This window comes from Tiliqua scincoides, chromosome 15 (assembly GCF_035046505.1).
Source record: "Tiliqua scincoides isolate rTilSci1 chromosome 15, rTilSci1.hap2, whole genome shotgun sequence".
Taxonomy (NCBI): domain Eukaryota; kingdom Metazoa; phylum Chordata; class Lepidosauria; order Squamata; family Scincidae; genus Tiliqua; species Tiliqua scincoides.
Window position 1 is genome coordinate 3152256 of NC_089835.1, and position 23649 is coordinate 3175904.

Sequence of the window (23649 nt, forward strand, 5' to 3'; positions counted from 1 at the left end):
CCATCATTTGTAGCTAATGAGTACCTATGTGGTGATTTCTAGCCGTCATCTGCTTGATGATGTCACTTTCTGCTTGATGATGTCACTTCTGGCCCTCAGCAGCCACCATGAGTGCTACCTTCGGTCCTCTGCATAAGACAAGCACCCCTGCTCTAGCTTTTGGGAAGCTAACTGCTTTTGTGACAAATAAAAAATCTCAGCCCCCATAGGGACTAGCAGCTTGGCTTATGTAATCATCATAAAAAGGGGCTCAAGGTTCAAATTCTGCACTGGGTGTCAAACAGCTTCCATGTGCAGAAGAGAGCAGAAGGGCAGCAGCTCTGAGTTGGTTTGGAAATATTTTAGCAATGTTTCAATCCCTGGCAAAGAAAAAAAAAGGAGGGATTTCTGAACGAGGAGCATGGCTTGGTTGGAGAATCCGCACCAAACAGGCTTGGGCTTGCCCATTTCGTCCTCCACCACTTTCCAGCCTCGCTAATTACTGTTATTACTGGTTAGGAGCCAGGGAATCAAGTCTAAATGGCAGCTAGCTTCACCCGCCAATCCGTGAGCAGCACTGCCGGACTCAAGAGCGCAGAATTGTCCCCAGTGGGAGGAGAGCAGGGCCGCTGTTTCCTCTCACCTGCTTGTAAGCAGCGAGTGGTGTGTATACTCCAAACATAGGATTTAATTACAGGAGAGATGGGGCAGGTAAATACCTGTGATGCCACCAGATGCTGTATGGGTCCTCGGCCAAGTGCCACCGAGTGTGGTGTGGCAGGATAGCGGCAGTGACCATCTTGGTGGACTTACAGTGAAACATGTCTTGGCCGCTGTAGCAACGACTAGGAACGACTCGCTGTTGCTCGCCTGACCAGCTCCCCAGCAAACCTGCTCGTCTATTCAGAGTTCTTTTCACTAGCCTGCTGCTAATGGAAGTGAGATGGACCTCAACAAGGAGGAGGGCCTTCTTGGCGGTGGCCCCTGGCTCCAGAGATCAGACTGCTCCAGGTTTTCAGGCGCTGGCTGTGTCCATGACCTGTGTAGATGACCTATTGGGCCCCTTCCAACTCTATGATTCTACATTCTCCTCCGTCCTCTGCCTGCATTTGTCACTCCTGCCTCTTGGATTCAAAAAGGAGCAGCTGAGAACAGCAGGCTAGAGCGTCTCCAGTGTCCGATGCAGAGACATCCCACTCTCTTCTCCTCCACACTTCCTCTTTCTCTCCAAATGCAGGGAGTGGGAGAAGGAACAGAAGCAGAGGCAGCTATATGCCCCCAAGTAAGGGGGGGCATTTTACGCGGTCTTAGATGCGGACAGGGTCTTTGTCTTGTGAAAGGGTCCGCTGTGCCATTTCTTTGACACCCTTAAGACCACTGTCACCGTCCCCTTTGCCACCAAGCAGCGGAGATGGAGAAAGCCCCTAACTCTGTTTCTCAAACTGTGGGTTTGGGCCCGCTAGGTGGGTCACGAGCCCATTTCAGGTGGGTCCCCATTCATTTCAGTACTTAATTTTTTTAGTATATTACTTGATGCTACCACAGCATGTGACTGCCTTGGGGAAACATGACAGATCTGTACTTTTAACAGGCTACTAGATATATGCTTTTAACAATGACAGTAAATGGGACTTACTCCTGGGTAAGCGTGGGAAGGATTGCAGCCGAGGATTGTTAAAAAATTTTTTCCTTCTCGATGATGTCAGTTCTGGGCATGACATAACTTCCGGTGGGTCCTGACAAATTATTATTATTATTATTATTATTATTATTATTATTATTATTATTATTAACAGCAACTGTTACTGTTGCTAACTGTTATTATAATTGTAATAATTATAATTGTATAACTGTAGTAATAATAACTGTTATTATTATTATTTAACAGCAACTGTTACCCTGCACATGCCCAATCTCATCTGATCTCGGAAGCTAAGCAGGGTCAGGCCTGGTTAGTACTTGGATGGGAGACCACCTGGGAATACCGGGTGCTGTAGGCTTATACCATGATCTCGGAAGCTAAGCAGGGTCAGGCCTGGTTAGCACTTGGATGGGAGACCACCTGGGAATACTGGGTGCTGCAGGCTTCTACCATAGTCTTTCGAGACTGAAGATTGCCAACCATTATTATTAACAGTATTTATATACCGCTTTTCAACTAAAGTTCACAAAGCGGTTTACAGAGAAAAATCAAATAACTAAATGGCTCCCTGTCCCAAAAGGGCTCACAATCTAAAAAGATGCAAATGAATACCAGCAGATTCTCACTCTGAAAAGTGGGTCCCAGAGCTAAAAGTTTGAGAACTAATTGGGGCTCTGGCCATGACATTCAAGCACACATCAGCCTCAGATTCCTCTGAGAGTTGCTACCTCTGTTGCAAATCCAAAAAGTCGAGTTTCTTAACAGAAGCAGTTAGTCGCCGGGGCAGTCAGGACTTCCACCACCCTCTGTTCCATGCCTGGGGCTTTCCAAGGACAATGAAGAGGAACACATTTAAATTGCTTATTTGTTTAATTTCCTAACAATTACATTAAAAAAAAAAAAGGTGAGGTTCACAATTTCTGAGAGCAAAATAGAGGGGGAGTAAAAGAATATTACATTGATGTTGCATGCCATCAATATTTAACTCATTTGGATGGGGGGGGAGCACTGAGGAATGTACCATGTCCCCCTGCCCATATTGCCCCTTAGGAGCGCGAGACAGAAAGTTCCAGAAAGAGGACTGGGTGCTCCTTGATGGAACCCCTTTGGGATCAAAGGAGAATAAAAAACAAGAGAACTGCCCACTCCCTGGGCTTATGTCTTCCATTACACTTCTCCAACACCGAAAGCAACACCTGTGTAGGAAAAGGGAGGTATATTATTATGTAAGAAAGGGGCATAAGTTTTGGTTTTGGGGGGGACTGCAAGCTGGAAAGCCAATCTGCAATCTCACGTAGCCTGCCAAGCCACACTTGGCCTCCACTAGCCATGAACGGTGGCCCTCTAGGGTCCATCTCTAGGGCAGATTTGGGACTGCCAAAATCTGGAGGGCGAGGAGCGGGTGGTGTGTCAGACGCTACGAAAGAGGCCTTGAAGGAAAAGGAGCACGGCTGTACCAGCCTCTATGGGTGCCTCACGCCTGTTCCGTTGCAAGACCCCACATCTCCATCATTAGGCAAGAGCTCGTCTCAATTCTTTTGTGGTTGTGAAGGCCAGGTGGAGATCAAGAGGCACCAGACTTCTGTTTGAACAGAAAGCTGGATCCAGCAAAAGGCAGTGGAGGGAGATAAATCTGGGAACGAATGGACTCAGGAGGAACCCTCCAGCATCCATGGAGACAACGGTGTAGTTCTTCCAGACATAAACAGACTTTTAGGAGTGTCGAGAAAGCCCCACAAGGAGAGGAGCAAGCTTGTCCCCCTTTCCTGGCCATGCCACCCAATGGAGCGACTGTTCATTGGGGCGGGGGGGGGTTACTTGGCAGCTCTGGAGCTCTTGATAGAGCGGGACATCATCCTCTTGAGCTCCTTGAAAGAGCGGCTGCGTCGGAGCTTGAAACTTCCAACCGCGAGGTCGGCCGAGTCCAAGGTGGCTGAGCTGCGGGGCCACCGGTCCCCAAGATGGTGGAGGATCCAGTCGCCGTTCAGGCTGACGGCACTCGTGGAGTCCACCTCGCAGAGGCGGGCCCGCTGCCGAGGCGGCAGGTCGACTTGGCTGCCGCCCAGGAAGCGCACTGGCGGCGGAGAGTTGGCGGAGAAGGCCAGGTGGCGGCTCAGCCCTGGGGGCGGCTGGAAGGTGTGGGCTTTCAGGCGCGGCCGCCCGGAGGCTTTGCTGGAGATCTCCAAGACAGATGTCCATTTTGGCTTGACCGCTTTGCCTTTCCCGGCGTGGGGGTCACCGTGGCACACCATCCCCGCCGCCACGTGGATGTTGATCTCCGAGCTGGCACGGGCCCGGCTCCCTGTGCGGACCGATGGCTTTCGGCGCAGACTGAGCCGGCGCAAAAGCTCACGGGGGTTCAGCCAGCTCCTCTCCGCCGACTTCTCCGGCTTCTCCGCTGCCTTCACCAAGTCCCGGGATGCGTGTTTCCCCTTGTACAGCCTGTCGAAGTCCACGGCGACCCGGGGCGTCTCCTTTCTTACAGGAGTCTCAGGCTGGACCATGCGATGACCGGCTCCGTCACCCCAATCAAGAACCCCTCTTTCCAAGCTGTTGGGTTGCTTCTTTGGGGAGGGAACGAACGATGGTTCCTGATAGGGTGGGAGAGGATCGGGGAGGGACATCACCAACGGCTCACACGCCTTTGAAAGATTGGTCCTGCTGGACTGGATGGAGCTGATTTCTAGAAAGGGAGTGAAATCTCCTTGACCATCCAAAACCTGAGAATCTCGTGTCCCTTCGGAACCTTCCGGAGAGCGCAGGTGGGAGCAAGTGGAAATTCGCCGCCGAATCTTCCAGCCAGGTGCCGGCGCGAGGAGTTGGCTGGCGCCCAGCGCAGAACTGCAGACGGACAGCATAGACAAGCTCTTCTGGTTGCCCGGAAGGTATCCGGCCTCAGTCCTGTTCGCCACGGAACGGCACTTGTACCGCAGCACCAAAGTGGCAATGTACCGATCTAGCCGGATTTTCTGCTGGTCCTTGGAACACGCAGGGGCTGTTTCTGGGGAGTCGGCTCCGGCCAGTTCCGGGGTCCCCTCATCGAGGTCCTCCTGAGATGAGCTCTGGGACAGGCTGCTGGTGAAGAGAGGGCTCTGGAGAGCCACGGCGTGCAAAGGGCTGGGGTAGTGGTAGATTTCGTTTGTGTTTCGGGAAACCAGGTCTGACTTATACTGGAGCAGCTGCAGGCTTGGATTCTTGGAGAGGGGCAGAGCTAACTCTCCTAAGAGGAACTCCAGGTCACCTGCGGAGAAAACATGGAAAAGGAGGTTACAGGGGGGGGGGCCAAAAATATACACCTATGGAGTGCCAAGCACCACCACCTGGTGACACACCTGCCCCTATCACTTCTCCACCTCCCACGCCCCGAACCCCCAAAGAAAGAGGGTTATAGAGAAGGCATGAGGGAATGATGCCAATTCCATTGAATTCAGTTGAGCAGACACGCACAGGCTTGGACCGAAGCACAGGCCCCTCTTCCCAGCCTTGCTGAAAATTCAACAGGCATTGCATACACACACCCAAGCATTGTCCTGCATCCATAAGGACTAGAAACTTATTTGTTAAAACTGAAAGAGGAGAGTCTCCAGTATCAGCTAGGCACCTTAAACAACATTCTTTAATTTTTTTCTCCTGCAGAATCATGGTGTAACCCCCCACATACTCCCCCAGAGAGAGAGAGAGAGAGAGAGAGAGAGAGACTCACACACCCTTATGCTCCTGCTTAAGAAATCATGCCCTTTCATTCATTCATTCATTGTTCTGCTCCCCTCCCAGCAAGGACAGAGCAGAGATTCAATCACCCAAGGATCTCTGCAGCCGATGCCCCTTTCATGGGAAAGCCGTCTCACCTGTCGACACAGGCCTCCGGGTGTCGGCGCCATGGGAGCTGGCCAAGGCAAGCCGCTGCAGCTGGAGGTCCAGGAGACGGACCGCGGCCTCGTCGGTGGAGCGCGGCCGCACACAGCTGCTCTCCCGTAGGCCCGGCAGTTGAGAGAGGGAGCCAGCGCTGCCGCGGGACCCCCCAGGCCCATCGCTGTGTATAGAGGCGCAGGAATCAGACAGAGAGCCCATCTCGCTGGTCTCATAAAAACCTGAAGAGGGAGGAGAAGGGAGGATGAGATACAGTGAGGCAGACCTGAGCTTGCACAGCTACAATCCTATACACACTTTCCTGGGAGTAAGCCGCATTTGGACACCACAGGACCTTCTTCTAAGTACACATTCACAAGACTGTGTTGTGAATGTATTTAAAAAAATAAAAATTAACTGGTGTAACACAGGGCACAAGCCGAACCAGGTCTGCTCAGAAATAAGTCCTATTTTGTTCAATGGGGCTTACTCTCAGGAAAGTGTGGTTAGGATTCCAGCCACAGTGGCTAAGAGACGAAGGGCGCAATCCTAACCTCTTGGTTGGCAACCTTCAGTCTCAAAAGACTCTGGTATAAGCCTACAGCACCCGGTATTCCCAGGCGGTCTCCCATCCAATTACTCACCAGGCCTGACCCTGCTTAGCTTCCGATATCATGGCATAAGCCTACAGCACCCTGTATTCCCAGGCAGTCTCCCATCCAAGTACTAACCAGGCCTGACCCTGCTTAGCTTCCGAGATCATGGTATAAGCCTACAGCACCCGGTATTCCCAGGCGGTCTCCCATCCAAGTACTAACCAGGCCTGACTCTGCTTAGCTTCCGAGATCATGGTATAAGCCTACAGCGCCCGGTATTCCCAGGCGGTCTCCCATCCAAGTACTAACCAGGCCTGACTCTGCTTAGCTTCCCAGATCATGGTATAAGCCTACAGTACCCGGTATTCCCAGGCGGTCTCCCATCCAAGTACTAACTAGGCCTGACTCTGCTTAGCTTCCGAGATCAGTCAAGATCAGGCATGTGCAACTGGGAGGGGGGACGACCCTTAACCCCTTATGTCAGTTCTTTCTAGTACTGGCATAGCGGTGCCAATGGGACGTGTGCTGCATCCTGCAGTGGGTGTCACTCACAGAGGCCTCCTCAAAGTAAGGGAATCTTTGTTCCCTTACTTTGGTGCTGCATTACCTTTATGTCAGTACTCCAGGTGAGGTCTGACCAATGCCCACCCCTCTCTGTTTAAATGCGGATGAAGAAAACATACATTGTACATGCTAATAATTTTTTAAAACAGTGTTTCTCAAACTATGGGTCGGGACCCACCAGGTGGGTCGTGAGCCCATTTCAGGTGGGTCCCCGTTCATTTCAATATTTTATTTTTAATATATTACACTTGATGCTACCCTGGTATGTGGCTGCATTTGGGGAAATGTGACAGACCTGTACTTTTAACAAGCTACTATGTATATTCTTTGAACAACGAGAGTAAATGGGACTTACTCCTGGGTCTGTGTGGGTAGGATTGCAGCCTAGGATGGTTAAAAATTTCCCTGCTTGATGATGTCACTTCTGGTCATGACATCACTTCCGGTGGGTCCTGACAGATTCTCATTCTAAAAAGTGGGTCCCCGTGCTAAAGGTGTGAGAACCAATGGAATAGAGATATTTCAAAGAGGTATGTTTCATTGCATTCTACTGTAAATTACACATTGAATGGCATACATCAGTGGTTCTCAACCTTTTAGCACCGGAACCCACTTTTTAGAATGAGAAGTAAGTAAGTAATGTGTAACTTACAGCAGAATGCAATGAAACAAACCTCTTTGAAATATATCTATTCCATTGGTTCTCACACCTTTAGCACGGGGACCCACTTTTTAGAATGAGAATCTGTCAGGACCCACCGAAAGTGATGTCATGACCAGAAGTGACATCATCAAGCAAGAAAACCTTAACAATCCTAGGCTGCAATCCTGCCCACACTTGCCCAGGAGTAAGTCCCATTGACTATCATTCAGTTCATTCAGTAAGACCTTTATTGGCATAAAATACAGAGAAAGAACAGAACAGAACAGGAATGTACAAAGACAATACAACATAAGCATAAACATCAGTCACTGCCCAGAGTCCCAGGGCTCTGCCTGGCTATTACCCCAGATAAAAAGGAAGCAACATTATCCAGAGTCTCAGGATCAGGAGTGGAAAGGAGAGACTGAAGCATGGTTGAATCCTCCCAGCCCCGCATCCTAGCTAGCAATGGACCTAGAAATTTCTTGCGTGACACAACATGTAGCGGGCAGTAAAAAAAGGTATGCATTAAAGTCTCAACGCAATCCCTACCACACTTGCATTTCCTCTCTAAGTAGGGGATATCGCTGAACTTGCCCGTTAACAAGGCTGATGGAAGAGCGTTACACCTTGCCAGTGTGAAAGCTCTCCGGGCGACTATCATTGTTAAAAACATATACATAGCAGCCTGTTAAAAGTACAGGTCTGTAACACTTCCCCAAATGTATTTACATACTATGGTACCATCAAGTCTAATATATTAAAAATAAAATATTGAAATGAATGGGGAACCCACCTGAAATGGGCTCACGACCCATGGTTTGAGAAACACTGCTCTAATCTATCAAAAGGTATGGCCAAAAACCCAGCAGGGGCAGGGAGATGGTACCTGGGTTTTTGCCCCGCCCACTGCATGGGAGGAGGTCCACCTTAGGGGTGACATGCTGACCTCCCATACCGGGTGGCGCAAGTCCTAGTGACGCCTCTGCCCCTGGTGCAGTTTTGGAACAAAATTGCGCCACCTGGCTTTCGTGCCTGGAACAGACATACCTGAGCTAGGCCTGGAGTCCGCCTCCAGTATCTCTTGGGGGTCACCCCCACCAGCTTTCTTGGGGAAGCAGAGCTGCTCATTGGCCATCCGCAACCCTAGGCAGGTCTTGTCAGGTCCGTCTCCTGCCCGTGCCCGGGAATCAGTCTCGATGTCGTCCGACGAGCAGTACGAGACGCACGATTTTGGGGGTCCCCCCAGCAGGTCCTCGGACTTGCTCCTGTCCAGCTTGGTCGAAGGGGGCAGCTTGTTCCCGGCCAGGCTGCTTTGGTCATCCTGCGTAAGGAAAAGAATTGACATTGGAAAGGCACATCACGGTGGCTGGGAGGGGAAAGGCGTTGGCGCTGGGCCTCCACGCTGGTGGGATTACAAATTACAGTGGACGTGATCTGGCCAGAGGTTCAGCTCCGCGGCTTAGGGGGGCACTCAGCACTCCCTGCTGCCCACCACAACATATGTGGGGCTTGCTGCAGTGGCAGGAGTAGACGGTGGCAGCAACAGAGCTCCACAAACCAACTGCCAGACCCTATTGCGTGTCCTCCCCAAGGCTCCCGATGTGGCATCTCTCAGAGCACTGATTTTCAACAGGTGTGCACGTTGGTGTGTCGTGGATGGTCCGCAGATGTGCTGCGGTAGTTTGGGGGAGGCTCATTTCTTAGTAGGGCCATAGGGGGGAAGTTAGCCCCCCACCGGTAGTGTGGTGTGCCTTGTCAATTGTCCGAAAACTAATGCCGCTCCTTGAACATTTTAAACGCCTTGTCAGTGCGCCATGAGATGAAACAGGTGGCTGCCACTGGGCAGAGGTACTCCACTGCTTGCAACCCCCCAGAGGAATGCCACAGCCAGGGGCAGGGTAGGAGGGGCCAAATGGCACATGGGTGGTGGTGGTTGTGCGCCAACATCACGTGACCCTCATTGGCCTATAGAAACAGGACGTCAACAGGGCCGCCAACAAAATGCGCTGCCCTGAGGGGCTCTTTGGCCACGGAGAGGCTGCAAGTCAAGTCATCCGTGGTGGCCTGCACAGGCTCATTCCCCCGCCACACGTGCACACAGCCCCCCCTTCCCTTCAGCCTGCACCTGGCCTCCAAGCACGGCGCTTCCCCAATCTCTTGATCTCCGTGGGGCGCCCCAGAGACAGTGCCGCGACATGCCGATGCAGCCTTCCCTCCCCCACCAGTCCAGGCAGCTGCTTCATCCAGGCAAAGAAAGGGGGGAAATCCCCCTTTCCTGAGCCGGTGGGAGCGAAACATGAATCCCCCCTGGACCACCTCCTCCTCCTCCTCTCCCCCGGCTGCTCTTTCTTCTCCTAAGCCAGCCAGCTGTCGCCATTGTCTGCAAGCCTCCCGGTTGCCCGTCCAAGCATCAAGCAAAGCCCCCCGGGCACACGTGCCATGCGGCTGATGCGCCGCCCGCCGGCGGGTGCGGGGTGCGTGCGCGAACATGCAGGCCTTCACCCAGCCTCCGCCCTCCCAGCCCCCATGCAAGGTCTTGATCCGCGGCTGCCATTTTGTCAACCCCCTTCTGTTATGCCATACCCCCCCGCCATCTACCAAAAACAAGGAAGCCTGGATACACTTGCTGTATTAAAACCCCTCAATAGACAGTTTGTATGTAGTTTTTAAAAACAGACACCAAGCAGTAGCAGAGATCCTGCCATACAAGAAACCACAACTAGGGGATTTGCATCCTGGACAATTGGGTTCTGGTAACTTGTACCCCAGTCACTGGTTTCCTTGGACATTTGTGTCCCACTTTTTTTGGCGTCCCAGTTATTTACATCCCACTATAACTGGGCAACAAACAAACTATAACTGGGAAGCAAACCGCATGGTTCTCTATCCTTACAGCCCCACCTTAACCTGCCCCAGAGTAGGCAGGTCAAAGGCCTGCCCCGCTTCCAGAGCAGGGATGAGGCCAAAAGCAGCTCAGCCCAAGGGAAAGGGGAATCTCTTCTCCGTACCTCGGGTAAAGTTGCAGCAGATCCAATGGGGCTACTTGGATCTGCATCGCCTAAAGAGGTGGGGCAGATCCGAGCAGCCCTGGGCTGCCCAAGACTAGGATCGATGTGCCAGATCCTTGCCCCATCCCTGCTCACCCACCGTCCGCCTCCCCCGCAGCTGAAACACCTCCCTCCCTCTCTCCCCTTGGCTCCCCCCAGACCCCCTTGCCGGCCTAACACAGCCAGTCCAAACTTACCATTGCGCAGATCCAACAGGGCTTGCGCTGGTGGCGGGAGGCCAACACATGCCCTTGTGCCAGCTTCCTCCTCTTACATCATTGTGAATGTGCTTTATGGCATTTTTTTTTGCAACGGTCATCGGCCAGCGCAAGGGAAGTGTGCCAGCCAAGGGTGCTTTCTGGATTGCCTCTCGTTCTAGTCCTAACTCTAACCCTACCTTTGCATTTTAAAAATAGAAAAGGGACATCTACTATAAACAGACATATATTGGGACACCAATGTCTGGGGCGCCATGGTCCTGTCACTCAAAAAACCGATCGCTTTCTAAAGCGATAGCCTATTGTAAAACTTGTATAGTGAATAAGAGAGGTGTAATAGTCTTTCGAGACTGAAGGTTGCCAACTAATATTATCCTTACCCCTGGGGGCTGGGGATAAGAATAGGCCCTCAGTTTGGCTGTACTTGTCCTAAGAGGCGACTAAACAGCCACCGGGTAGATGGGACTCGTCAGCCTGGGAAGGCAGCTCATCTGAGAGAAGGAAAACTCTGGTCCCAAACCTCCACTGCCTTGTGGCTACGTCCAGTTACGGAAAAGGCTTCAGGAATCAACCTCGAGGCAAAATCCGGAGCCGGAGTCCCTGAGGCAGTTCGTGGCTGAACACAGTCACATTCTGGCAACTCCTGCGACGCCGCTGGAACCAACCGTATTGGCCTCTGCCTTTCCATTGGACCATTCCAGAGACGTGGAGAGGGGGGATTTGCTGCATGGGTAACAGCCTATCCTCCGTACCTACTTTACCCAGGCTTCGCGCTCTGGAGAGGACACTCTGTTCCAGAACCACCATGCAGAGCGTGACACCATAGTCTTCCAAGACTGAAGGTTGCCAACAACAATATTATCCTTATAACCAATCCATCACATTTAGCGCCCTGTCACTCTCCTGCAACGGGGTTCCAGAGGTAGACTGCCACTGAAGCTGGAGGCATGGCTAACCAGAGATTTCCAGGAGGCCTTATGTGATGCTGCCATACTGAGTCTGGCTAGCTCAGCATTGTCAAGCACTGACTGGCAGCATCTCTCCAGGTATTAGGCAAGGGGTCTTTCTCAATTCTGGCTGGAGATGCCACCCAGAGATTGACCCTGGGAAGGATAGGCTCTGCTGCTGAACTACAGGGCCTCAGCTAACGTTTCTACACATAAAGTCAGATCACTGGACCCTGGAACTCGGCACTCTCCACTCTGCCCGGTCGTGGCTCTCCACGGTCACATGCAGGGGTCTTTCTCAGTCCTCTTGGACGTACCGTAGCGATGAAGGAACTGAGCTGCCAACTGGGATCCCCCCCAGTTTGAATCTTGCCTCTGCCACGCTTAAGACAGGGCCTTTGGCAAGCCACACCCTCTCGGCCTCAGTCTTCCCCATCTGCAAAATGGGAATAATATACCTCACAGGGTTGTCATAAGCGAAGGCAAGCAATGGCAAAACCCATGAAAAATTTTAATTCTGCTGTCTGACCCCCATCATTGGGGAAATCAGAACTATATTGCCGCTGTGTCTGGCAGAGCCAACTCCAGCAACTTAATAGCCACTGACAGACGTATCCATCATGGGATTTGTCTAATCCCATTTCCAAAGCCCTCTAAAACCAGCGGCCACAGCCACCACTGGGGGCGACGGATTCCATAAGTTAATTACATGTTGTCTGAGCAAAATACTTCCTTGCCAGCGGAGTGCAGAGTGCGCCTTGACAAGCAACCCCCCTCCCCCCCAAGATCTTGTTTGCTTTTCGGAGAACCTGATCACTGCAGCTCCCAGTTGAGAGATAAGGAGCACTGTGGCAAAGAAGACCAAAGGAAGGTTTAAACACAGGTCTCTAAGCAGTGCCCAGTTACACCAGTCCAGCATTCTTTTTTTCCCCACAGCTGCCCATAAGCTGCTTCTGGGAAGCCCGCAAGCAGGAGAGAAAAGCAGGCCCCTCTCCCACCATCACTCCCCTGCAATTGGGATCCAGAGGTAGACTGCCACTGAAGCTGGAGGCTCTGTATCGCCATCCTGTCTAGTAGCCCTTTATAGATTTAGTTCCCCATGAATTTGTCCAATCCCCCTTTTTCAAGCCATTCAAGTTAGGGGCTGACACACATCTTGTGGCAAGGAGGGCCACAGACAGACCTGTGCCTCACCAGGTCTACTCAGAAGTAAGTCCTATTTTGTTCAATGGGGTTTACTCTCAGGAAAGTGTGGTTAGGGTGGCAGCCTAAGGGTCCAATCCTACCCCATTTTCCAGTGCTGGTGCAGCTGTACCAATGGGGCATGCATTGCGTCCTGAGGTGCAGGGGTGTTCACCATGTGTCCCCTTACCTTGGGGCTGCATTGCGGCTGCACCGATGCTGGAAAGTTGGATAGGATCGGGCCCTAAAGTGAATGCTGTGTGAATACTTTTTTTTTAACCATTTTGTTAGATGACTCTCTAGTCCTGTGAAAGAGGAAGAAAAACTCATCCTCCTCCCTTCACGTCATAATTTTCTAAGTCTCAGTCACTTCCACCAAATCACTATTTTTCCAAGCTAAAAATCCCAGTCACTCTAGCCCACCACTCTTCTTTCCTCTACCTTCTCGGACACTCTAGCCCACCACCCTTCTTTCCTCTACCCTTCTCGGACTCTCTAGCCCACCACTCTTCTTTCCTCTACCCTTCTCGGACGCTCTAGCCTACCACTCTTCTTTCCTCTACCCTTCTCGGACACCACTCTAGCCCACCACTCTCCGCCACAGTTCCTCTGTGCCACTCTTCCTTGTTGAATCCACAAAGTGGGAGGAGGAGCACTGAAGGTGGGCAGGTGGATGGAGGAGAGTAGCCACCTGCTGACCATTTGCCACCCAAGGTGACCCAGGGCCAGCCCATCTTGGATGTGCCCGCCCTGCAGGGAAGGAGCTGCAGTTCCAAGACGAGCATCCTGCCAAATTCGTAGGAACACGGACAGTTGTTCTATAGCCACTACCTCAGGCAGACAGAGCATGGACAGAGAGGAGCTGAAGGCCATCTATCCAAGCCAAAGTCAGCAATCCCTGAATCCCCTCTGGCAGTGTCAAGAATTCTGGGGTAGTTCCTCCACTCAGGGACCCTGCTGCATGTGGCCCCCTTGCTCGCTAGGTCTTTCCTTCCCCCTATTCCCATGTAGTTTGGAGGCCCACCTAAGCCCACCTGTCAGAGCCCCCCCTCCTAACAGCTCCAGCCGCCGCCCCCCAATGCAAACATCTCGCATTTCATGGGGCCGCTGAACCGTCAGCCTGTCGGGAAGATAAAGCTATTTGTACATGATTAGATCTGCGGGTGTGTGCCCCAGCCTCTCCCCTCCAGGGGTGGAGTCCAGGGCCAGCTGCCATCTGTCCCTTGGTCCAGGAGCTCCTTCTCCCATAAATACTCTCTGTTTGACAGGGCGGAGGGACAGGACTTGCAAGCATTCCTGATTTGAATGTTTGCATGCCTGGCACCAAGAAAACACAGATCGCCTTTGCAAAGAGGGCTGTGGGAGCGGAAAAATTCAGGATCAAGCTCATTGGCTGTTGCTTTTGCGCCTCTCCAGCTGAGGCACCAAGCGATAGAACGGGTGTAGTGGTTTGGGAGCTGGACTCAGACGTGGAAAAGCCAGGTTCAAATCCTCGCCCCCCACAAAGCTTCCTGGGTGACCTTGGGCCAGTCATTCTCTCTCAGCCTTGCCTACCTCACAGGGTTGTTGTGAGGACAAAAGGAGGGGAGGAACGATGCCACCCTGAGCTTCTTGGAGGAGGGGGCAGTATAAACATGTGAAAAATAATAAAAGCATTGGAGGAATTGAATCAGACTCTTTTGGGACAGTTTCACACAAAATAAATGTCCTTTTTCCTCACCGTGTAAAACCCCACATAAAAACTTATGCCCACATAAAAACTTATGAAGAGCCCTGCAGGATCAGGCCAAAGACCCATCTAGTCCAGCTTGCTGTATCTCACAGCAGCCCACCAAATGCCCCAGGGAGCACTCCAGATAACAAGAGACCTGCAAGGCTTCCTGGGAAGTGTAGTTAAGAACATAAGAACAGCCCCACTGGATCAGGCCAGAGGCCTATCTAGTCCAGCTTCCTGTATCTCACAGTGGCCCACCAAATGCCCCAGGGAGCACACCAGATAACAAGAAGACCTGCAAGGCTTCCTGGGAATTATAGTTAAGAACATAAGAACAGCCCCACTGGATCAGGCCATAGGCCCATCTAGTCCAGCTTCCTGTATCTCACAGCGGCCCACCAAATGCCCCAGGGAGCACACCAGATAACAAGAGACCTGCAAGGCCTCCTGGGAATTGTAGTTAAGAACATAAGAACAGCCCCACTGGGTCAGGCCATAGGCCCACCTAGTCCAGCTTCCTGTATCTCACAGCGGCCCACCAAATGCCCCAGGGAGCACACCAGATAACAAGAGACCTCATCCTGGTGCCTTCCCTTGCATCTGACATAGCCCATTTCTGGGTATGGCTGCCAGCTGGGAGGGGAATCATAGGCCCATCTAGTCTAGCTTCCTGTATCTCACAGTGGCCCACCAAATGCCCCAGGGAGCACACAAGACAACAAGATCCCTACCTCCTGTTGTCACTCCCAGGAGGTTGTGTATATCCATCACAGCTTGTAACCTGGGAATGGACATTGTCCTCCATCAATCTGTCCAATCTCCTTTTAAAGGCATCTAGGCCAGGTGCCATCATGTGGCAAGGAGTCCCATGGACTAATTACATGCTGGGTAAAGAAATATTTTCTTTTGTCTGTTCTAACTCTCCTGACACTCCATTTTAGTGGAGATGAACATAAGAAGATTCATATTTTGATGGTTTGCTTGCTTGAGTTTTACTAGTGTGAGATGAGCAGAGCGTGTCTACTTGGATGTAAGCTCCGTTGCGTTCAACAAGCCTTACTCCCAGGAAAGTGCGTCTAGGACTGCCACAATGTGATTTGCAAAGAGAAATGAGCCAAGTAAGCCTGCTTACGCACCTTACTTGAGAGTAAGGCTCCGATCCTGTCATGGGTGTAAGCAGAATGGCAGCTGTGAGCAGGTTCAGAGTAGACAATCTGAGCTGCAGTCCTATACATCCTTACCTGGGAGCTTGACCCATTGAACTCAGTGAGTCCAGGTAGACACACAAAGGAGGGCACTGAAAATCCTATACATCCAACAAAGATGCAAGATTTAAATGGTCAGAAATCAGAGAACATTTGTGAAGTCCAGCTAAGTAAAAGATCTGAATTATCCACAGGTGAAAACAAAATCATCTAATTCTAACTAAGGCCCCAAATCTCTCAGAAACCTAACTCGGTATGGCTGCAATCCTAACCACACTTTCCTGAGAGTAAGCCCCATTGAACAAAATAGGACTTGCTTCTGAGTAGACCTGCTTCGGACTGTGCCCTTTGATAACTGCATTATCTACTTAAGAGCAGTGGTTCTCACACTTTAGCACCGGGACCCACTTTTGAGAATGACAATCTGTCAGGACATGTCGGAAGTGATGTCATTAGCTGGGAGTGATGTCATGGCTGGAAGTGACATCATGGATTTAGGCTTCAAACCTAAGCCAAAGGTCCCACGACACAGCGCACTTGTGCTGTTATTTCGCATAGCTCAGAATTCAAACATTCCAGCTTGGAAGTCAAGGCAGACTTGGGTCCTTCTCCAGCCACACAGCCCTCCCTCCTTTCCAGCCAATGCTGGCATGCTGCTTCCAGGATGCTGGCCAAAGGGGACCAGTTAGGTTGCCTCCTGGAAGTTCCAAGACTCAAAGGGGATGATCTCCTGTTTCTTCTCTGTATTTAAAGGTAGACTGCTCCTGAACATGGAGGTTACACTTCAGGTGGTTTGGTTCCCCGGCGGCTTATATTCCGAGGTGGACTGTCTGTGACTATGAAGGTGTCAAGCCATCTCATTTTCAGTGGTGGCTGAGCTAGGTGCTACATGACCCACCTGAAATTGGCTCGAGACCCACCTAGTGGACCCACGGTTTGAGAAACACTGGCTTAGAGCATTACATACAGAACAAGCCTTGTGCACCCTCGCCTGTATTTAAAAACCTGCAACCTGCTCCAAAAAAGACCAGTCTCGCAAGAGTTCTAGCATAAGCCTCTAGGCCTGTCTACTCAGAAGTAAGTTCCACGGTGTCAACTGGGGCTGACTCCCAGGAATGAATGCACAGGATTGCAACAGAAGTTTGCCTTCCAGTGTCATGAATGTGTATGCGTGTCCATTTAGAACATAAGAACATAAGAACAGCCCCACTGGATCAGGCCATAGGCCCATCTAGTCCAGCTTCCTGTATCTCACAGCGGCCCACCAAATGCCCCAGGGAGCACACCAGATAACAAGAGACCTCATCCTGGTGCCCTCCTCTACATCTGGCATTCTGACTTAACCCATTTCTAAAATCAGGAGGTTGCGCATACACATCATGGCTTGTACCCCATAATGGATTTTTCCTCCAGAAACTCGTCCAATCCCCTTTTAAAGGCGTCTAGGCTAGACGCCAGCACCATATCCTGTGGCAAGGAGTTCCACAGACCGACCACACACTGAGTAAAGAAATATTTTCTTTTGTCTGTCCTAACCCGCCCAACACTCAATTTTAGTGGATGTCCCCTGGTTCTGGTATTATGTGAGAGTGTAAAGAGCATCTCCCTATCCACTCTGTCCATCCCCTGCATAATTTTGTATGTCTCAATCACGTCCCCCCTCAGGCGTCTCTTTTCTAGGCTGAAGAGGCCCAAACGCCGTAGCCTTTCCTCATAAGGAAACACATTTCTCTGTGTTTGCCCCTTGGCTGCTTAGGTTTGGGGAAAAAAAAAATATTTTTACAAACCAGTTGCAGGCCGCTGAATCTAAAACAGAAGAGAAGAATGAAAACACAGACCAGGCTACGGCAGGCCGAGAGCCGGATTTGTGACCTGTGTCCAGCAAACCCCATGACCTTTTGGGGTGGAGGAGAGGAATTTGGCTCTGGCCGAGTCAGAGATTTGGGGTCTGGCTTCAGCGTGAAAACAACATCTCTAAGCCAGTTATTGGACTATATGGTGCGGCCTCCTACGGAGTCTGGCCCTTGGTCCAGCAAGCTTAGCATTGCTGGGCACTGCTCAGCAGCCGCAGGGTGTTTTGAAGCTGGGACATTCCGTGTGCAAAACAGGCACCCAGCCACCAAACCGTGAACCCTCGCCGGGGTTCAGGGTTCAATTATCTGCCTTCAAGACTAACAAGGTGGCCCATTGCATCAGGGGATTTGGAGCTGCTCTGTCAGAAGGGGTAGAGGTGAAACCCCTTTGTTGCAAGCACAAAACCTCAGGTTCAACCCCAGATGGTGTCACAAGACACCCATGGCATCACTAGGGGTACAGACCGCACCAGTTGGACTAGATGACCTTAGGAGTCCCCTCCAGCTCTAGGATTCTAGGTGCACAAGGGGTGCCTCACCCGCAAGGGGGAAGCCACCCTCTTGGCAATGATGTCACTTCTGGGCTGAGCGCAGAGCAGGCCTCAGAATCTGGGCCTTCCTTCCCTTAAGCTGGGGTTGACAGCAGCAGCTGTGCCAAGGAGGAAGTGTGTGTCCTGAACAGCAGGTGCTTTGTTTTGGGTCACCGCCCCCCACCTGCCCTGCACACACACCTGGGTGGGGACTGTCAGCCAACACCCACCTGCTTCCTCTGGGGCCTCCTCGGCAGTGCTGGGGCAGGCAAAGGCTTGGAGATCAGAAGGGTTCTGGAGAGTGCCTGCCCTCCCACCATCTGGGTGGGGGTTGGATTGCACAAAAGGTTTTTTTTTTTAAATTTCTGCAGATGCAAATCTCAAATCCAAACAAAGCTGGAGCCGGACAAACGATTCAGTGAGCTTTTGGTATTTGGAAACAGGGGAGGGGGCCAGGAGGAAAGACCACTTCCTCCCAGCCTGCTGAAATCCGCCGAGCGATACCGGAGTTTTGCACATAAGTGGATCAGATCAGCCCTGCTAGATCATGCCCTTCATCCCCGCTTCTGGCAGCAGCCCACTGGACTTTTGGAGTCCGGCATCAAAAACAGAGGCCTCTCCTTGCTGTCTGTTTCCAGCGCTTGGCATTCACAGATAGATTTCCCCTGAACATGGAGGTTTCACATTGCGGCCGCAAATCCTTGATCGGCCTTGCCTCCTGCACGATTCTCTCAAATTCCATTTACAGAAGAGGAGCCCTTGCTGGATCAGACCCCAAGATCCAGTTATAAATGTTCCCTTTCCTTCACAACCGCCCTCCCACTGCAGGTTATAGCGCACACCTCGTTGGCACTGCGACACCAGGGCTGGAAAGTTGGAGAGGATTTGGCTCTTAGCCAAGCATCCTGTTTTCCCACCTCTGGGAAGCCCACCAGCGGGAGATACCCCTTTCCCACCACTGCACCTTGAAACTTGGCGCTGATAGTCATCAGAACTCCCAGTCCACAGATTGCATGAGACTAGCCAGCGGGACTCATTGACACATGATACATCTGAGGCTGAAGAAAAAGATGGATTCAAGGGAAGGAGTTTATGGCCTGCCAAAGAGCCAAGTGTTAATTGAAAGCCTGCATACTTTTTTCTCCTCTATCTCGCTGGGAAGAGAAGCCCAAAAGACTACACCAGCTTCCAAGCCACACAACAGTCTTAGCCTGGCAGTTCATAACTGTCCTTACGGTTCCAGCTACTCCCCGAATTCCCTGGAGATACGGCAGGCGGTCCTTCTCACCAAGATTCTTTGGTCACTGACAAACCGGGGGAGGATGAGGGGGGCTCCCCCGCCCCACCTTCCCATGTCCTTCTGTGCGCAGGTTGATGGATTGATTCCGACACACAGCTGTGGCTGCCATCGGAGAATCATGGAGGGGGGGGTGGCTATTCCAGATAAATTAAGATCATCCAGATCAGATATTTATGCGCGATGTAAACATTTGGCTTCCGGCGAAGCCAGGCACATGGTGGGTCCAATCAGACCCCTCCCCCCAAAAGTTCCATCTATCTCCTGCTCACCATCCATGCTCAAGACTATCCCCCCTGCTCCCTCCCACAATCCCCACACTCACAGCTTCCCCCAAGTCCCCTCCCTTCCTCCTTCTCTCTGAAGCTTTTCTCGGTCATTAATTACCCATCTGCCACGTCTGCAGCTCCACACACCTGCCCTGTCTTCCTGGCTCCCCTCCCCAGGACTGACTGACTGACTTCACTTCCACAAGTCTCCAAATTTCTCCTTCCTCTGCCCCCATACTTATTCTGCCCCCCCAGGCAAGGACCTGGCACCTTGCTTGCTCCCCTGTTGCAATGAGGGAGCAATGCAACACACAGCAATCAGGGCGCACAAGCCCAGATTGTTCAGAAGCACTGAACAATCCATCAGGAATTAGCCTGGGTGCCACCCGTGAATGGCAAGGCTGCCCAACTCTGCACTAGGGTTACCCATGATGCTTCTAGGGTAACCTTGGGCCAGTCATTCCCTTTCAGCCTCACCTACCTCACAGGGTTGTTGTGAGACCAAAAGGAGGGAATGAAATATGTACACCACCCTGAGCTCCTTGGAGGAGACAGAAAGGTAAACAAATAAAATAAATGCTTCCGACCTCAGATTGGTATAGTCCAACTTGCTTGCCCTTGTGTCACCGAGATCCACTAACCTGGTGGGCTAAATGGACCTTGATGGGGTGGGGTGGGGAAGATGTAGCTCAGCAATACAAGCAGCTGCAGAAGTTTGCAGGCTTCATCTCCAGACAGGACCGGGAAAGTCCCCGTGTCTGAGATCATTGAGAATGGTTGCACTGATTGAGATGGGCTGAATGTGATTCTGGAAGCAGGCCCACAGTTCAGTGGGGGAGCCCGTGATTCATACCTGGGTTCATTCCCTGGCAGTGTCTCTACATAGGGCCGGGAAAGACTAGGGCCTGAAATCCCGGCCCAGTCTGTGTCGATCAGTGCTTCTCAGTCAGTGGTACTTTGCACTTGGGCCCCACTTCCTGGAAGCGGAGAGGGCCAGGGTGGCAGCAGGGGCGGGCGGGCATTTTGGGCACAGTGTGGTTGTCCACTGTGGGAAGGAGGGTGCAGAATAAGTCCCAAGCTTGGGACAAGCCCCCCACCCCTGCACACAGCCACCATCAAGGGTCACCATGTCAAGGGTGGGCTTGGCAAAAGGTGGGGGAGAAATGTTCTAATGTAGCCATTTTCAGCCTTTTTCATCTCACAGCACACTGACAAGGTGCTAAAATTTTCAGGGCACAGCGTTGATTATTATCTTTTTAAACAATTGGCAAAGCCCACCGCACCGCCGGTGGAGGGCTCACATCCAATAGCCCTGCTAATACATGACGCTTCCCCAAACTCCCACAGCACACCTGCAGGCCAAGCGTGGTGCACTAATGTGCCACGGCACACTGGCTGAAAAACATTGGTCTAATGTTTATAACGTTACAATATTTTGATTTGGATATATGTCTGAAACATGGCTCTGGCGCAACGCGAAACAGTGTGGTACGCCCCGAGGTAGATAACGTTTGACCCTGGGTCCGGCGGCTTTGAACATTAAACTGCTTGTCAACATGTGCGCAGGAGCCAAGGGTGTGTGCTCAAGGTCTCTCCGGCAGTTACCATGTCACCAGGCCGTGTCAAGCGCTCCCAAATATGTTCTCACACCAGTGGCCACTGGGAGCGTCCAACAGGATCAGACCGGCAAGGCGAGCATTTGGTACTCTCCGGCCAACGGGACCGTGTCATTTTCTCCTGCGCGCTCTTTGGGCGCAAGTCAACTGTGATTGCCAGGCTGATCCTTTAGAGCACTTTTTGGCCGAAGGGCCACATCAAATATCTGGAACAGTGTTGAGGGCCAGAAAAAAAATTAATATAAGTAAATACATTAGAGATGGAACTTAGATGAAGGAATAAATGAATGGATGGGCTCAAAAGTCCAGGATTTAACCTAAGCACCAACACAGCCCAATAAAGCATACACGTAAACGGAACCCCATTCCCCCACCCCACAAGCACAACTCCGCTTGTGTTTGGTCAACTGGGCCCGAGGCTCAGGGGATCAGAGGCTGTCCGTGGGCCAGATAGAAGCTCACTTGTGAGCCACATCTGACCCCCGGGGCCGGGGTTTGTAGACCCCTGCTTTAGTGATTTTCAAACAGTCCACAGGGGTGCTGCAGAAGTTTTGGGGGGGGGGATATTTATCTGATGTGAGCCCCCCCCCCGCCAGCAGTGCGGTGTACCTTGTCAATTGTCCAAAAACCAATCGACAATTTCCATGCCTTATCACTATGCCATGAGATGGACATGTTGAAAATAACTTGCTTTAGCATCTTAAAATCGGGCGCCCAGGTCAGGGAGTGCTTTTCTTAAGACCAAACAGAAGTGATAGGATTGCTCTGCTTGGACTCTGATATTGGGATGAAGGAAGGCACAGTTCACTGGCAGTAAGACTCATTTAAGAGAATGGGACTTACTTTTGGGTCAACATGCATAGCATCACACCGCAAGCAAGGAGATCCTTGCAGGCCAAGACTTAGGAGGGCTTGCATTGCCAGCCGAAGTCTGTCTACTCAAAAGGAAGAGGTGTTCAGTGAGGTTTACTCAAGGGAAAGCATGTTTTGGATTGGACCCTCCAGTCTCTGGACTTTGCACAAAGGTTTGGGGAGAAACCTTTTGGCAAGCAGGTGGGGCTGACTTCTGAGTAAACCTGTAAGGAACAAGCAGCACCAGCCTAGCCATGTCTGCTCAGAAGTAAGCCCAACTGTGTGCCAGTTTACTCCCAGGTAAGTGTGCACAGGATCCTGGGCTGCCCAGGATCTATTCCCCAAAAGCCCCAAACTCTGTTGGCAGTTTCAATCATCTCTGGTCAATTGCCTTTCTACTCAGAAGTAAGCCCAATTGTCCTCCACAGAGCTTACTCCTAGGTAAGTGTGCCAGGATCGCTTCCCCAGAAGCCCCAAACTCTGTGGTCAGTTTCAATCTTCTCTGGTCAATTGCCTTTCTACTCAGAAGTAAGCCCAATTGTCCTCCACAGAGCTTACTCCTAGGTAAGTGTGCCAGGATCACTTCCCCAGAAGCCCCAAACTCTGTGGTCAGTTTCAATCCTCTCTAGTCAATTGCCTTTCTACTCAGAAGTAAGCCCAACTGTCCTCCACAGAGCTTACTCCTAGGTAAGTGTGCCAGGATCGCTTCCCCAGAAGCCCCAAACTCTGTGGTCAGTTTCAATCTTCTCTGGTCAATTGCCTTTCTACTCAGAAGTAAGCCCAATTATCCTCCACAGAGCTTACTCCCAGGTAAGTGTGCCAGGATCGCTTTCCCAGAAGCCCCAAACTCTGTGGTCAGTTTCAGTCCTCCCTAGTCAATTGCCTTTCTACTCAGAAGTAAGCCCAATGGTCCTCCACAGAGCTTACTCCCAGGTAAGTGTGCCAGGATCGCTTCCCCAGAAGCCCCAAACTCTGTGGTCAGTTTCAATCCTCTCTAGTCAATTGCCTTTCTACTCAGAAGTAAGCCCAACTGTCCTCCACAGAGCTTACTCCTAGGTAAGTGTGCCAGGATCGCTTCCCCAGAAGCCCCAAACTCTGTGGTCAGTTTCAATCTTCTCTGGTCAATTGCCTTTCTACTCAGAAGTAAGCCCAATTGTCCTCCACAGAGCTTACTCCCAGGTAAGTGTGCCAGGATCGCTTCCCCAGAAGCCCCAAACTCTGTGGTCAGTTTCAATCCTCTTTGTGGTCAATTGCACCGCTGCCTTTCAACTCAGAAGTAAGCCCCATTGTCTTCCATGGAGCTTACTCCCAGGTAAGTGCGCACAAGATCACAGCCCGTGCTGCCCAGTGTCGCCTCCCCAGAAGCCCCAAAGCCTGTTGTCAGTTTCAATCATCTCTGGTCAATTGCACCCCTAATCCAGCCTGGAAGAAAGAAACCAGCCCCAGAGGGGCTGGGGGGCGCCCAGCTCAGCCCTTCCAACCCGGAGCGTGCACCGGAATTTCCAAAGGCATCCATCAGCCCGGATTAAACTGCTCAGCCCTGCCTCGCAGCTGGAGGGCTGCGCTGGGAGGGGGAGGCACCCTGGGAAGCCCCCTCCCCAGGTCTACTCAGAAGTCAGCCCCACACACTGTGTCCCACGGGG

General features: G+C 51.7%; 1 protein-coding gene and 1 pseudogene across 1 annotated transcript in view; one reads left to right on the forward strand and one right to left on the reverse strand.

Annotated features, from left to right (window-relative positions):
• The first annotated feature begins 1859 nt into the window (after positions 1-1859).
• Positions 1860-1979, forward strand: LOC136635347 (5S ribosomal RNA; annotated as a pseudogene).
• Positions 1980-2533: 554 nt separating this feature from the next.
• The window catches only part of LOC136635196 (dapper homolog 2-like), a 21676-nt gene continuing 560 nt past the window's right edge, over positions 2534-23649 (reverse strand). The window contains exons 2-4 of the mRNA XM_066610343.1: positions 8324-8597; positions 5470-5712; positions 2534-4862 (exon numbers count right to left, since the gene is read on the reverse strand). Coding sequence (XP_066466440.1) covers positions 3436-4862; positions 5470-5712; positions 8324-8597 — 1944 coding nt within the window. The 3' untranslated portion in view covers positions 2534-3435. The remainder of the gene's footprint in view (positions 4863-5469; positions 5713-8323; positions 8598-23649) is intronic.